This window comes from Argiope bruennichi, chromosome 8 (assembly GCF_947563725.1).
Source record: "Argiope bruennichi chromosome 8, qqArgBrue1.1, whole genome shotgun sequence".
NCBI lineage: Eukaryota > Metazoa > Arthropoda > Arachnida > Araneae > Araneidae > Argiope > Argiope bruennichi.
In genome coordinates, this window is record NC_079158.1 from 99,428,446 (window position 1) to 99,443,154 (window position 14,709).

Here is a 14,709-nt window from a genome sequence, read left to right on the forward strand (position 1 = left end):
ACGTTCAGCTGAATTAAATTTAATAAAAATCCAACACAGAAAGAGATTTGCATAATTGTATCGTGAAAAGTGTTTTTTTCATTTTCTTATGAAAATACTTCAATTTATCTTAAATGTTGAAGTTTACCGAGACATTTTGAAGACATTTTATCACGCTTTAGAGGAAAACACCAAAGTATTTACCTAAAAAATTAAATTAAGGTCCTAGTTGAAAAGGCCACCGAATGAAGGTAAATATTACCATCCCCGTGAAAGAAAATTTTTCATCCAAGAGAATGATTAATGCGAGGAAGGGGAAGTTTAATTGCAGTTATTGCCTTTCCTTTAAATATTAGATCTTCTTAAATAAATCTTCGAAATTATTACCATTTTTAAACTTTTAAACGGAAAAGATTAATGACAGTTGTTTCTGTCTTACTGCATTATTGGATCCGGAAAGATAAAATATCTTTTAACAAAATAAAGAAATTCTGTTATGATTGTTAGAACTTTACTAATGATTGGAAAATTTGTTGTCTTAAATATCAGAGAAAATTACCTGCTTGGAGTCATTAGTAATTTACTTGAGATACTAATATATCCATAAAATTGCAGGTAACAGTTAAAAAGTCGAGACTTTGAACTATTGCTCCATTCATTTTATTCAACGGTATTATGGATTTTTTTTTTTTTTTTTTTGGTTTTACCTGATAAATTTATAGTGTAAAGTTATAAATGTGGTATCTATAAATAATAACAGGGTGAATAAAAATTATACAAAGGATAAATAAATAAAACTGTAAAGCAATTTTACTAAACATGAGAAAATGATTTATATATATATATAATCTCCAGTTTAAGGAATTTCTTTTGTGGTCATTTTAACTAACCACAAGGGGAAATTTGATCACTTGTTTATCGTTAACACGTTTTTTTAATCATTTTGATAACGTAATTCACTAGAAAGAAATAGCGTACAGCTGTTTGACAGATTTCTGCCACACATAGCAGCGTAGTTGCCCCTTCACACCAATCCAGATCGTTCTGGTCCAGATAAAAAAAATGTAATTCCCATCCGATCGAAACAACGGCTGCCATTTGTTTCTTTACAATTGGGGCAAGAAATTTCAAGAAATCAACTGCTAGTTGGAAAATGATGGATCAGTCAATTTTCTACTAAACTGGTAACATTAAATGTCAGTTATAAATATTTTTTTACTAAATGAATATTTTTGGCTATATTAGGATATCTCGGTTGCGTATTTTGTCAAAATAATTTTTATATTGCATTTTATATTTTATCAAAAGAATTTTTATTGTAAACTTTATCAAAAGAATTTTATTAAATAAATCGAATTATAGCATTAAACCGAACCCCATTAAGCGGCTTCCAATATATTCTATTATTTTTTTTTCAATATCTGTCACTTTATTAACCAAAAAATATAAAGAAATTTATTTCATTGCCATATTTAAATCAACAACAACAACAATCATGACCAAGAAAATAAATATGAATCCTTACCTGTAAAACCTTCTCGACAGATACAGGTATAACCTCCTTCCTCCCGTATGCAAGTACCGTTCGGGCCGCAGGGACTAGAGTAACACAGGTTCACTTCCGTGTCGCATTCGTACTTGTGTTTCATGCCTGAAACATCATAAGCCAATGAGAAACAAATGATCAAAGGTATATTTGAAGAATACAAAGCCATATATTGAAATATAAACGTTCATGACCCTTACAATTGTCTAGTTTACAAAAATTTTTAAGTTCATTTACAGCCTACAAATATGCATTATTTTTGTAAAATTTGCCTAAAAGGAATTTATGTACTCAAATTACATATTAATAAATTATTAGTAACATTGCCAGACTTCGTATAATTAATTTATATTTTTGATTAACGAACATGCTAACTTTTAAGTTTATAGAAACAAACGGTAAAAAAGAGCCTGCACCACTTCCAGAATAAACGATAATTAATTTGAAGTATTTAAAATTTTATTGAAAAAAATATTAAATGGTTATATTTTAATACGCATGTTTCTTTCATACATACGTATTTTCTGATATAAGTACTCTTTAATTACTCAAAAATTATTGAAACAATTTTTTAATCTTTAATTAGAGGATTTCAAATGTGAAAAAATTATACGCTATAAAATGAATTATTCTTTTACATCTTACATCATTATAATTACTTTATTTAATAAATCCAAACTGGGTGTTTAAATATGAATTTATCAATTTCTTATAAACAGCGATATAGATTCTTTAAAATTAATCTAACCCAAAGCAACGCGTTCATTTAAATTCTTATTACAAAGTTTTGACATTTTTAATCATACATCATGGGATATAACTGTATGAAAAGCGGAAAGAGACTTCACTCTCGCACAATTTGGAATTCTAAATATTCTAAATGATAATATGAATGGATATTGCGGTGAGTAAATTGAATATTCATAATTCGATGCATATATTCAATACATTAAAGTTTGTGATGCAGTAATTAGGTTATTGTAAGCTATATTAAAATTCCATCAATTTAAAACATTGCTATTTAGTTATACTTCAGTTGTTGAGATTTCCCAATTCAGAATTTTAACGTAGGTTAGTTTTATTAAAAGCGAAAGCGACTGTAATATATTTTTACAAACATTTTAGAAACTAATGAATTAGTTTCTATACTATATCCAATAACAATTGATATTTTTAAATATTTGCAACAAACGGCAAGGGAATGCCAATTACTTTATACTTTGCAGGAATATACAAATACAAGTTAATACAAAAATTGATAAGTAAAGTGCTTCCATTAAAAACATTGCTTAGTTTTTTAAAAATATATAAGTCTAATTTCTAAATTTTAGAAATTTGTATGCATCGAACTTTTTCAGGAATGTTAGATTTATAATAGGATAGTAATTTCTGTTACAATCAAATAAAATTCTACGTATCGATCAAACATTTTCAGGTAAAAGTTAGCTATCCCTATTGTAAACAAATATCTGAAATCTCTTTCCTTTGTGAGAAAATATATAAATTAAAGAAGAGAAACTACTTTACAAATTCTTTCTGCTAAGCAATTTTTCGTCAAAAGTTTTTTTTTTCCGGGGAAACGCTAGACATTTTCTGGAGAACTATACATCATTTTGAGTTCCTCTTCTAGATTTTTTTTACTTAAAATATAAATTAGCTTTAGTTTTCTTTTTTGAGAGGTTAGTTTCCAGATTGAAATATTTAAATGCTAGGGAGAAGTTAAATTTAACAAAAAGCACTAAAAGCGAGCTGAAAGGTAAACACAAAACAAGGAAATATGAAATTACGATATCAATAGTTTTGAAACATTGTTGTTATTTGTATAAAAAAATAACGAAAAAACTCCTTGTCTTCTTTTATTCTAAAAAAATTAATTCAGACATTATTTTTTGTCAGAAAATGATGAACAATTTTAATATATATATCTATTTACTGAAATTTATTATATATTGATTTTTTCCCCTAGAAATCTACAAATTCAATACACAGGAACTCAACTGAAATTAAAGTTTTGAAATGTAGTTTTTAATATTTTATTTCCTAGTATTTGCCATGGAGTATTTAAATAGCAGTAAATCGAATGCTAATCCTTAAAATTGTAACAAAGAATCGAGTAAAGAAAAACAGTAACAAAATAGTAAAGTTGTTGAAATTTTATTTACATTAAAGGATAAATCAAAAATTCGTTTATATTATATTTCGAAATATTGATAAACAAATTGTAATCACTAAACATTTGTAGCAGATGTCGTTTAAAAACATCTGTTATTTAATTTCTAAGCTACTGTTTCTTTTTTCACCATCGTATTGCATGCATTTCTCCTGACAATATGCCATTAGATGACGAATATATGATATTTTCTTTTTCAAATAATTATTTCTCATTTTGCCTATTATATCATGAAAAAGTATTGTCTGCGGCGAATGTCTTAAAAGCCAACAGAAAATGTATTCAGACTGTATTAATTCAAAATACGAAGTGCTTTTAAAAGCAAAGAAAGTATTTTTGAAGGTTTTCAACTACCTTTCTCACAAACAATAAATTTATTAAATAAATGACAAGTTATTTTATAAACTTTTTGACTACCAACTTCAAAATTAAAAAAATTATATTGGCAAATAAAATATAATTAAATATAAATTTTAGCAATCCTAATTTACAACAAAAAATGCCACAGAAGAAAGAGAAATAACTTCGTGAATTGCTCTTAATCATAAAAACGCATCTCCATCAAGTTTGGGTTTCCACTAAAGAAACTTTTTAATTAGTTTTTAAACGCAAAATACTTTCTGTCATTTTCGCAACAATTTATTCCGAACTTCCATGTCATCGTATTTTTATAGAAGGAACACGGAATAATAAAACTCACAAAAGTGAGTTAATTACTTTTTATGATGGAACATTTTTTGGGAAGAACGAAACGTCTTTGTTCAATATCGAGATCACTCTAATGGCATACTTCAAATAAACAAGAGGCTAACCTTTAATTAAATATTGAATGAAAGAAAGGAATAAAAAGAAATCGCGCTCTCCGCTAAATGACACGAACCCACTTCTCGATTCAATACAACTGACTCTGATAAGTAAAAGCTAGTTTACTGCTCATGCGCTAGGACTTCAAGTTTATGATCGTAATTTCTGGTATCAAAAGAATCAACTCACTTATGATCGTAATTATTGGTATATAAAAAAATCAACAGGCTTATGATCGAGATTAGTATTAAAAAACAGCTTGCTTATGATCGTAACTAGTATTAGAAAACAAATTCTTATGATCGTAACTAGTATAAAAAAATTTTCTTGCTTATGATCGTAACTAGTATTAAAAAACAGCTTTCTTATGATCGTAACTAGTATAGAAAGCAGGTTGCTTAGGATCGTAACTAGTATAAAAGGCAGGTTGCTTAGGATCGTAACTAGTATAAAAAGCAGCTTACTTAGGATCGTAACAAGTATAAAAAAGCAGCTTACTTAGGATCGTAATTAGTATAAAAAGTAGTTTGCTTATGATAGTATAAAAATCCAGATGGCTTTTTCTCGTAATTACTGGTATCGAAAAACAATATAATGCGTATAGTGTAACTCTAATGAATTTACAGATAATTTTCGACCTGAGACATCAGATTACAGCTACCTAAATGGAAAATAGGTTTGTAATTGCGTATAACTAATTGGGTTGCAGTAAAAACGAGAAGGGGGGGGGGTCGTCAAATCGACGAATAAATATAAAACATCGGCTCATAAAAGTAAAACTGAGAGTTGAAACCAACGAGGTCCCTCCACTTTTCATTTTAGAATATTGATAGTGAATTTGATATTCTCAAGAAGCCAATCGCAGCCAGATATGGCAGAATTTAATTCATGTCAAACTCTCCTAACTTATCAACCCAAGCTCGTCTGATATCGTCTTACTATTCTTATGCCATACTAGTTAATTCTCAATGGCAATAAAAGCTATTAACAATAAAGACTCGTTTATGGGTAAGTCATATCACTGACTCTCTGACCCGCCCAAAGGCACACGGATCAAGAATACTGAATGACAGGACCGCCGCAACAGCAACATTGGCGGGAACTGTGGCTAAGTCCTAAGAGCCATCACCGGCTACGGTACAACCCTTCCCGAAAGAAGTGCGTCTTGTCATCGATGGAAGGAGTCAGATCCCCCACCTATTTATGTACCCACCAGGGTGGCGAGATCCAACCACCATACCGGAAGCATCTCATCGTCATTTCGAGGTGAACTACAGAAATCCAAAATTCAGAAATAAATAGGAAACAAAATTCAGAAATGAAAAGGTATTATAATAAATAAAAAATACCTTTAAAATAATTTTTAATTATTAAAAAACTTGATTGAATACTCTTGTATTCAAATGATTATTTCGATAATTTTTATATAAAAAAATGTGGAAAAATCTGAAAGGAAGCGCTTTTAAAATTTTTACAAACACAATATTATTTTGTACTCTCCTATTTTGAAAATAACTTATCGATTAAAAAGCGAAAATCGATTATAAAGAATCGTTATCCCCCCTCCTTCATTGTGCAGAAAAACTATCAAAGGAGCAACTTCTTTGTGAACTTTTCTTTCTCGTTAAAAATAAGAATAGTCTACAGAATTTCTTAAATTATAAATTTAGATTTTTACAAATTTAGACGAGAAAAGAAAAGCATTATTTCTCTTTTACCTATAAACGAATTCTTACCCCAGAAATAAAATATCAAATAATTTGAGTTAAATTAAAGGAAATTGTTAAAATAACGTGATAAGTAAAAACAAATTGCTTAGAAATGTTCACTATAGACATACAAAACAGCATTACTTGAATAGAATCCATTTGAGGCGATTATGAAATTTTGCTTGACACTCGTTGAAAAGATTCAGAAATCATTCAAGCTCATGAATTAAAATTATAAAATGAAAAGTGCAAAAAAATAAAAACCCAATTGAATTGTTGAAATTCCATAGGAACAATACACTCTAGAATAATATTTTACTTCCAATATAAAAGAACCATTAGAAATTTATTTTTATTTCGGAATACGTAGCATTGAAATACAACTATTACGAAAGTTTCATTTTCTTTTTAGCTAAAGAGCATTAACATGTTTCTATTCCTTTCTGAACTTTGAAAGCATTAATATCAATACAAAATAATAAACTCTTTATTGAAAATAGTTGTAGTTCTTTAAGACGAAGTAATGAATTGTTTGGACATAACTCAAGCCATATAAAATAAGGCTATCGACTTCTGACTACTTTTAAGAAATGAATTATCTCAAACTAATAAATAATGTGTACGCGCATAAAATTTTTTTAAAAAATGTCAAATTCCCCATTTTCTAATCATCTTATTCAAAAACAAAGCACAAAAAGAATTATTATTATTTTCGAAATTGTTTATGCTGTTGGAGTTATCTATTCTGAAGAATTATAAGAGTTATTTTTTATTATTGCTATTATTTTTATTTAATAATTGCTTATTGTGACTAAAAATCTTTGTTTTCTCGCCGCTAGGTGCATATTTTTTTATTTCATATGATTTATTTTAAACAATAAATAAGTTGTTATATAAGTTTTTTCATAATTTTTCATGTTTATTCTAAAATGGGTCTAAATATTTTTCATCAGCATCAACTAAATAATTTTTTAATAAAATATTATAAAAGCCATATAAAAGTTATTTTGTATTCAAATTTTCATTTTATTATGTTATTCGAAAACAACTTTCTTTGAACGACAACATTAAAAAAAAAAAGAAAAGAAAAGAAAAAAAAAAAAAAGAAAAAAAAGAAAAAGAGGAGGAAAAAATACGAACATTTTCTTATAAGGATGCATGATGTGATGTTCACTTTAATAGGAGATAAACATTTTACTGATATAAAAAAGTTTTCATAAAAATAAAACCTAATGCAAAAAAAAAAAAAAAAGGCTTATCGAAAAATTACATTGCATAAAATTTGCCATTTTCATCTGATTCATACTTATCACATTGTAAGCATGCGCATTCATGCAGCTTTTCCTTTATTATGTCGTAAGTTTGAGTGGCGAAGACAATTTTATCGATATAAATCACTTTTATTTATTCTCCACTTCCCACAGCCAAACAAAAGCACTCATCTTTAGGGAGTGAACAAAGTTTATTTAATCATTTTACTTTCACGGGTACTTTTTTCCCTCTTCAATTCCTTTCCCCTTTTCGCTCCAACAGACCTCTTCACAATCGCCCTGCAAATAATCGAAAACGTGCGTGAGGTTTTGCATCGATTGAGTGTTCGAGGGACGATTGTTTAATCGATGGAAACTTAATCGCCGACGGCGGTCGATTGGGCACAAGAGAGTCACATCGGTAAACAATTCCCTCAAGAGAATATGTCGGCGAGATGTACAAAAATAAATTGTCGAAGAGAGTTCGACAGAAAAAAAAGAAAAGAATAAACAAAGGAGTGAAAGTGTGTTTCGTCGCTGTATTGAAACGGCTTTGAACAATCTTTGAAGAAAAAGAAGTCCTGCACAAGTCAAACTTTTAACCTCAAAACTGTTTGCATTTTTCTTAAGGTTGAAGACTAAAAGCAAAAGCGCAGTTTTATTGTGAATTTTAAAAAGTATCATCTTCAACACGTACACATAATCATTTTGTTAGTACTTTTATTGTCCTTTAGATATTCCTCAATGCATCTTATTCAGACATATGTAAAGTTTATTGATTATGGACTCTGAGTATATCTGAAGTGCATCAAGTTCATATATGAGATTATTTCCCAAAGAACTTGTTTTCCAATCTACAACTCTAAGGCCACTTATCCACATTAAGCCACGATGCCTTAACTCTTTAAAAGGCCTTTTTTTTCTGGTTATGTTATGTTAATATATTTTTACGATTGAAATTGGATTAAGAAAGAGGATTCATTTAGCTTATTATATAAATTTAGTTTCATTAATTAATTAATTTTGTTAATTAATAATTATGTAACAAATCAAGACACACCATTTTATATGAGATAAGGAACTGAAGCATCTAAGTTTCAGTCTTATTAAAAAATTTGCGAGGTCTCAAGTCAACCTACATAACTTCAAACAAAGATTGATGAATTTGGAGCGAAGAATACTTCCCTTGGCCCTAGAAAAGGTTAAGTAAGGGTTGAAAATAAAACCATTTTGTGTAAGATAAGGACGTGAAACATCTAAGTTTCTATCTTATTGAAAAATTTGCGAGAACTCATGCCAACCTACATAACTTTATACAAAGATTGATGGATTTGGAGGGAAGCATACTTTCCATGACTCTACAAAGGGTTAAGTAAGGGATGAAAAATAAAGCAAGTGCAATAACAATAAAGTAAATAAAATTGATTTTATGTCCTATTTTAAAATATTTTACTCTTACTTTAGAAATAAAATTCTTGTCTTTTGCTTCAACTGGAATCAAAGTATTAAAAATTAACTTATGAAGACAAAAGTCTGTTCTTTATTTGGTTTTACTTTGAAATACGTTCAATGGTGTAATATAAATGTGCCATTGTTAAGTGCGAGGTAATTATATCGGAGCAAAAGAAAAAGAGTCATTTAAAAGAGAGCGCAAAATAGGCTATTATATAATTAATTTCAGATGTTCAGACTTGACTTTAATTGGATGGCTAACTGAAAGTAGGGTAATTTTTTGAAACATAATGAAGTATTAATTGCTCTTCAGATTCCTTCTCTGTATTCAATTGGTGATCTTCTACGAAGTAATTTGACTTGAATCTCTTTATTTAGAAATGGGTAATTCACTCAGCAAGAAGAATGAATAGCTATTCGAGATTCTGGAATGTTCTATTTACAAGACTGGATGGAATTTGGCAAAGGAGAATGTGCGATTAGGAAGGATATAAAACTACCAGTTGAGAGAAATTAGAGGATTTTTCCTACGAACGGATGTGAAAATTTAGTCACGTAAATATGGCGAAGTTTTCTCCAGACATTAAAAATACTGTTTTTATTTATTTGCCAATATTCAATGAAAAGTACTTTTCTTAACTGTCTCCTATAAAATTTTTTAGCCGAGTTTTTATTAGGCGCTTGCATGTATTTTGATCATCTTTTCATTTTAAAAATGCATTTATTGAGAAAAATTGGTACAATATATATCAATCAAAATATTTTCCATCACTTTAATACAACTTTTCACCATTTTCGTCCAATAAGTGTTGTAAATGATTGCCTTTGAATTTTTTTTGATCCATCAGACCGTTATTTGTTACTGACATCGAAATCACCACTCTTAAATCGTTGAAATCGAAACAGACAATTGGGATATGACGGAGCAATATCACAATAAGTTTCTAAAAGTGTCTTATGGACTTCTACAGCAAATTTGTTCAAATCAAACAAAAAAAAAGCAATGAATGTTGAAAACGAAGTTTGTAGTGTTCTATGATTGGAGTCTTTATACACTGGATAACTCAATAATACTAAATGAAAAACTTTCAAAATGATAACAATAAACTAACAGTAAACTGGTAAAACCCAAAACCATTATCATTTATATAGATACTTCACATGTTTACCAATAGATGTGGCTGATTAAAATGCATGCAAGCGTCTAATAATGAATAAATTGTTTATATATATTTTAATTTAATTATATATTTATATATGGATTTTATATTTAAAGATACTTTTATTCATCAAAATGATAGTGTTTAGATCAAGAGTGACTGATAAGATGTAAAATATTTTATACTACTGTTCAGTAAATATAGTGTGGTCATATAATAACGCAGCTGTTCTGAGCCATCTAAAGGATAATATACTGGGAGAAAAATAGCAAATTAAAATACGGAGACACTTGAGCTTCCAAAGGAAAAGTCTTTAATTTCCAAAGGAAAACAAGCACGAAAATAGCACCAACCGTAAAAAACAGGGATACACTTTATGCGTAACTCTCTTTTGATTTACTTACCAAAATTTGTCATAAGAAGGCTTAAAGAATTTCTATTGGTCTCAGATACTCTGTAGAATGTTTCACCGAATAAAAGTCTAAATTTCAAAGACACAAGAATAAAAAAAAGCAAAAAGAAGGAAATTACCAACATTATTTTACAAAATTAGCTTGTTGCTACCTTGAAAAAGAAATTTTGAAATATAGGAGTACGTTTCAATAATTATGTTTACGAAATTAGAGGATGGAGAAATATTATATTTTTTAAGACACACAAAAGATTTATTTAAAACTATCCAAATAAGATCATACGAGATAATAATTAATCATAATCAAACAAAGAATAAAAACTTCTATCTTTATAGTACTTTCGTCGCCTAGAAACTCCTCAAATCCTGCTATCAACGCAGAAATCCGATAGAAAATGCTAAAATTTCACACCTATCAGCTCTTTGAAAAAACAAATACAAATACTAGAAATGCCAGTCACTAAGAAAGCGAGGGAAAAAAAAAGAAAGAAAGAAAGAATAACTTCGGTTTTTCTCACGATGGTTTAAAGCGACCGGTAGAAAAGATATATCAAGGAATATCTGTAAAACGAATATCGAATCTCTCTCTTCAAATGGTTGGCAGCACCGCATTCCATAACGGTGCGAATTGAGGGGGAAGAAGCAGATTGATTGAAACTAGAGATTCCAAAACCTCTCATCTTCCCGGTCGGCTCATCTCTGGGATAATCTAAAAAAAAGGGAAATAAAAAACGGGAAGAAAACCGGGAACGGGACACCCAGGATTGGAAGAAGCTTCAGGAGCCCATCGATCAATCTCCTGGTAGGAAAATCCCGATTCTCAAATGTCGATAATGCTCTGAGAAAATGTCAATCGACACTCCACCCCCGGAAAATTTATTATTCCAGAAAGAGGGGATCCAGTTTCGGCCACGGGATGGCCGCTGACGGTAATTAACCTCGACTTGCAAGAGACGGTGAGGCTCTGTAAGATTATTGGAGATGTCAAGATAATTTTTTTTTAAGCAAGTGTACTCTGCTAGCGGTGTAAGATAACCTGTCTCTGTCCTAAAATTTTAAAATTACTCAATTACTCTTTCTCAATAAAGAATTTTAATTCGCCGAGCTTGGGAACTGCATTTTTAAAGGAAACAATTTACTGTGAAATGGTTTAGTGTTTGTAAAATATAAACAAAGAGAAATTAAAATCTTTTCTCCTTTCTTGCACACTTTGGGGTGCCCTGTGTTTCTTCTTACCATAAATTAACACCGAGTACGCATTATGAATTGCATTCCTTTGATCTATTGAGTCCAGAAGTCAATATTATCTATAACTGCATTGCAACAATTATGTTACAAATTTAATTTTTCGGCAAGACTGGTTTTTAAGCTATAAAGTTCACACAGACAGATTGCCTGTCTCTCGATTCTTTTTTTATTGTGTGGCAACTAATTTTAGCTTCCGATTTACAAGTGGAAGTTAAAATAATATCATATATTTCATTCGTATAGCATTTCCATTTTGAATTATAATCTTCATAAAAAAGCAAACTGGTAGGCATATAATCTCAGAAATGGTTTTTGACTATTCCAAAAGCTATCTAAAATGTAAAAAGCTATTGAAATCGATCGTATTTTTGACTATTTATTTATTCTTTGCATATGAGGAAATTAAAAAAGTAAGCAGATAATTTGACTTTTACATTTAGAAGCTTCTCTTTATCAGCAGGCATTACGGAGCCCAAGTTGACAATATTTCGCCATCTTTCCCTATACGTTGTTGGTGAAGCGAGAACGTAGGGTTGTAAATTGTAAATATATTCTGTTTTCATATACAGTCTTATGCACTGGCATAAAAAATATATATTTCATTCCTATTTATGTGGTGATTAATTTAAAGGATTTTACGATCCTTGGTCTAGTTTATCTTACATTAGGGAATACTAATGTAATCATACTCAACTCACATTATCGAATTTTGTTTGATTATCATTCCATACTGAACACACACACACATATTATATATTTGTTACAAATTTGTAATTTTGTTACACGGCACGAATAGTGTCATCGTGAGAAAGACCGTTGTAATATCTGTGCTGAGCAGCTGCCGCGTCAATGACCTGAGAGCTTGGCGACCATTTGGCGACTTGGCGACGAATTTGGCGAGTTTGGCGACTAAATGGATAATACCGGAAAGTTCGAGAACTTTCACGATCCATCCAGTAATAACCGAGATACACCCAGGTACGCCGTGATTGGTCTGAAGATTCTAGCCCCGCCTCCCGGAACTATAAAAGACGAGCACTCTGAAGCTGGGGAGAAGCTTCCCCCCCCCCACCCTCACCCTAATATCAGACAATCACAATGAGTCCTGACACTCGTCATCTACAAATTTCGTCGAAGACGGCCACGGCAAAGTATAGACAGCAAAGCACTGTGAAGTCTCTCCTTACCGGGGATAAGCCCCTACCGGGGCTAGGCGCCCCGTCAACCCAACCATCAAGCTGGGGAGAAGTTGTGTGGATCGTCAGAGAAGTCGTGTGTGAGAGTCGGAGTCGCCGACAAGTAGAGAAACTGGAGGATTAGACAGCAAGAAAGCTGCTGTATTAGAAATTAAATGCGCTGCGTCATTACGATTTATTGGCTGTATTTGTAGCAGAAAAAATTTGTAATAATATATATATCAATTGATGCTTGATGGGTTTCTATTTACCACTAGAGACTTTGGCGACCAGCTTCGCCAAGAATATTGATTATATTTGATTTTTGTTAAATCGCTAGGACATAATTTCATGTCCATTATTCCGTTAAATTATAAATCATTAAATCAACGTTATTTTAACAGCAATGCATGCCCTGTGATTCTTTTGTATGAACTTTCCGAATGAAGAAAAATTCCAAGATATCACAGCGCTATTAAAAACGCAATTGTGTGGTTCATTTCTTTTCCAATTTTCGCAGAAGTGAAAATTTACTTTTTAAATGCCTTTTAAAATAAATAAATATTAAGTAGTATACTTCTTCCTCAGCTTACAGTAATGGAAGAAAATCCGGTGATTAAATATTTGATGCATTCAATGAAAACGGTTTAGATTTTAGGTCAATAATATAATCTACTGTTGGAAATTAGGCAAAATATAATTTAAAAAGTGCCTGAATTAAAAAAAATCCTTATTATTATATCATTAAAAAGACTTTTTTTAAAAAAATTTTGAAACGGCGTAAAAACCCTTTTTGTGTAGTAATATTTTTGAAAGTTCAGATTAATAACCGCAAATATCAGATTAACTTTTAATTGACAAATTTTCTAATTAAAATTTCAGAAAAACCACCCCAAAGTGCATATTCCTACCTCTCCAATATATAAACATGATAAATTTGATTGCAGTAAATGAAACGGTCTGACCTTTAAAGCAACAACAAACATTCAACACACACATTTGTCTTCATTATTAGCAAAGACTGATAATAAACATTTCATATTGCGTAACAGTGAAAGTAGGTAAAATTTGCGAAGAAATTTCAACAAATGCAATCACAACATTATAGTTTACCTGTGAATCCGTGCGGGCATCGACAAGCAAAAGTATTGACTGGATATATAGGCCTGAAGAGCAGAGTGTCGGACGAGATGAAGCCAGATGCGTTTCCGAATTTTAAGACAGACAGACACTCCTCATAGTTTACACACGGTTCGCGAACACATAGGTTGTCATCGAAGGGCAGTACCTGACCACATAGAATCTCATTATAAGTCATTAAAAATAGACAAAAATAAAAAGCAGTTTATCAAAAATATTTTTATAAGTATAGTAAAGACTTTTTAAGTTGTAATTTTTAAAATCAAAAGTTAAAGATTTCTAAAAATTGCTTAAAATTATGGCATTACATAATGATTTTTTTCCTCATACCATTTAGCATCACTTGAATGAATTCAAAATGTGATTAAATTAATTTATTAACTATTAGTTAAATTTTGAAAGTATTACAATGGTTTGTTGTCATTCAGAACACACATGTGTATAACATTTTAAAACTCTGGAAAATCTTTTACCAAACTTCATTGGTTACAAACATAAAACAAGTCAAATTATGCGACTACGTTCGAGATGAAATTTTTGGAAATGTTATAAATTATTTATATTTTTCCAAATTTTGCATAAAACTGATTGAAAAAAAAACATATAAGACAAAAATATAACAGTTAAAAGCAAAAGTACTTCGAAAATTTAAAAATATATGATT

The 14,709-nt window shown here is 30.1% G+C and overlaps 1 protein-coding gene across 3 annotated transcripts in view; it reads right to left on the reverse strand.

Annotated features, from left to right (window-relative positions):
• The window catches only part of LOC129980934 (protocadherin-like wing polarity protein stan), a 529,937-nt gene that overhangs the window by 168,848 nt on the left and 346,380 nt on the right, over nt 1-14,709 (reverse strand). For all 3 annotated transcript variants that reach the window (XM_056091439.1, XM_056091438.1, XM_056091437.1), the window contains exons 4-5: nt 14,019-14,193; nt 1,505-1,630 (exon numbers count right to left, since the gene is read on the reverse strand). In XM_056091439.1, the coding sequence (XP_055947414.1) occupies nt 1,505-1,630; nt 14,019-14,193 (301 nt within the window). The remainder of the gene's footprint in view (nt 1-1,504; nt 1,631-14,018; nt 14,194-14,709) is intronic.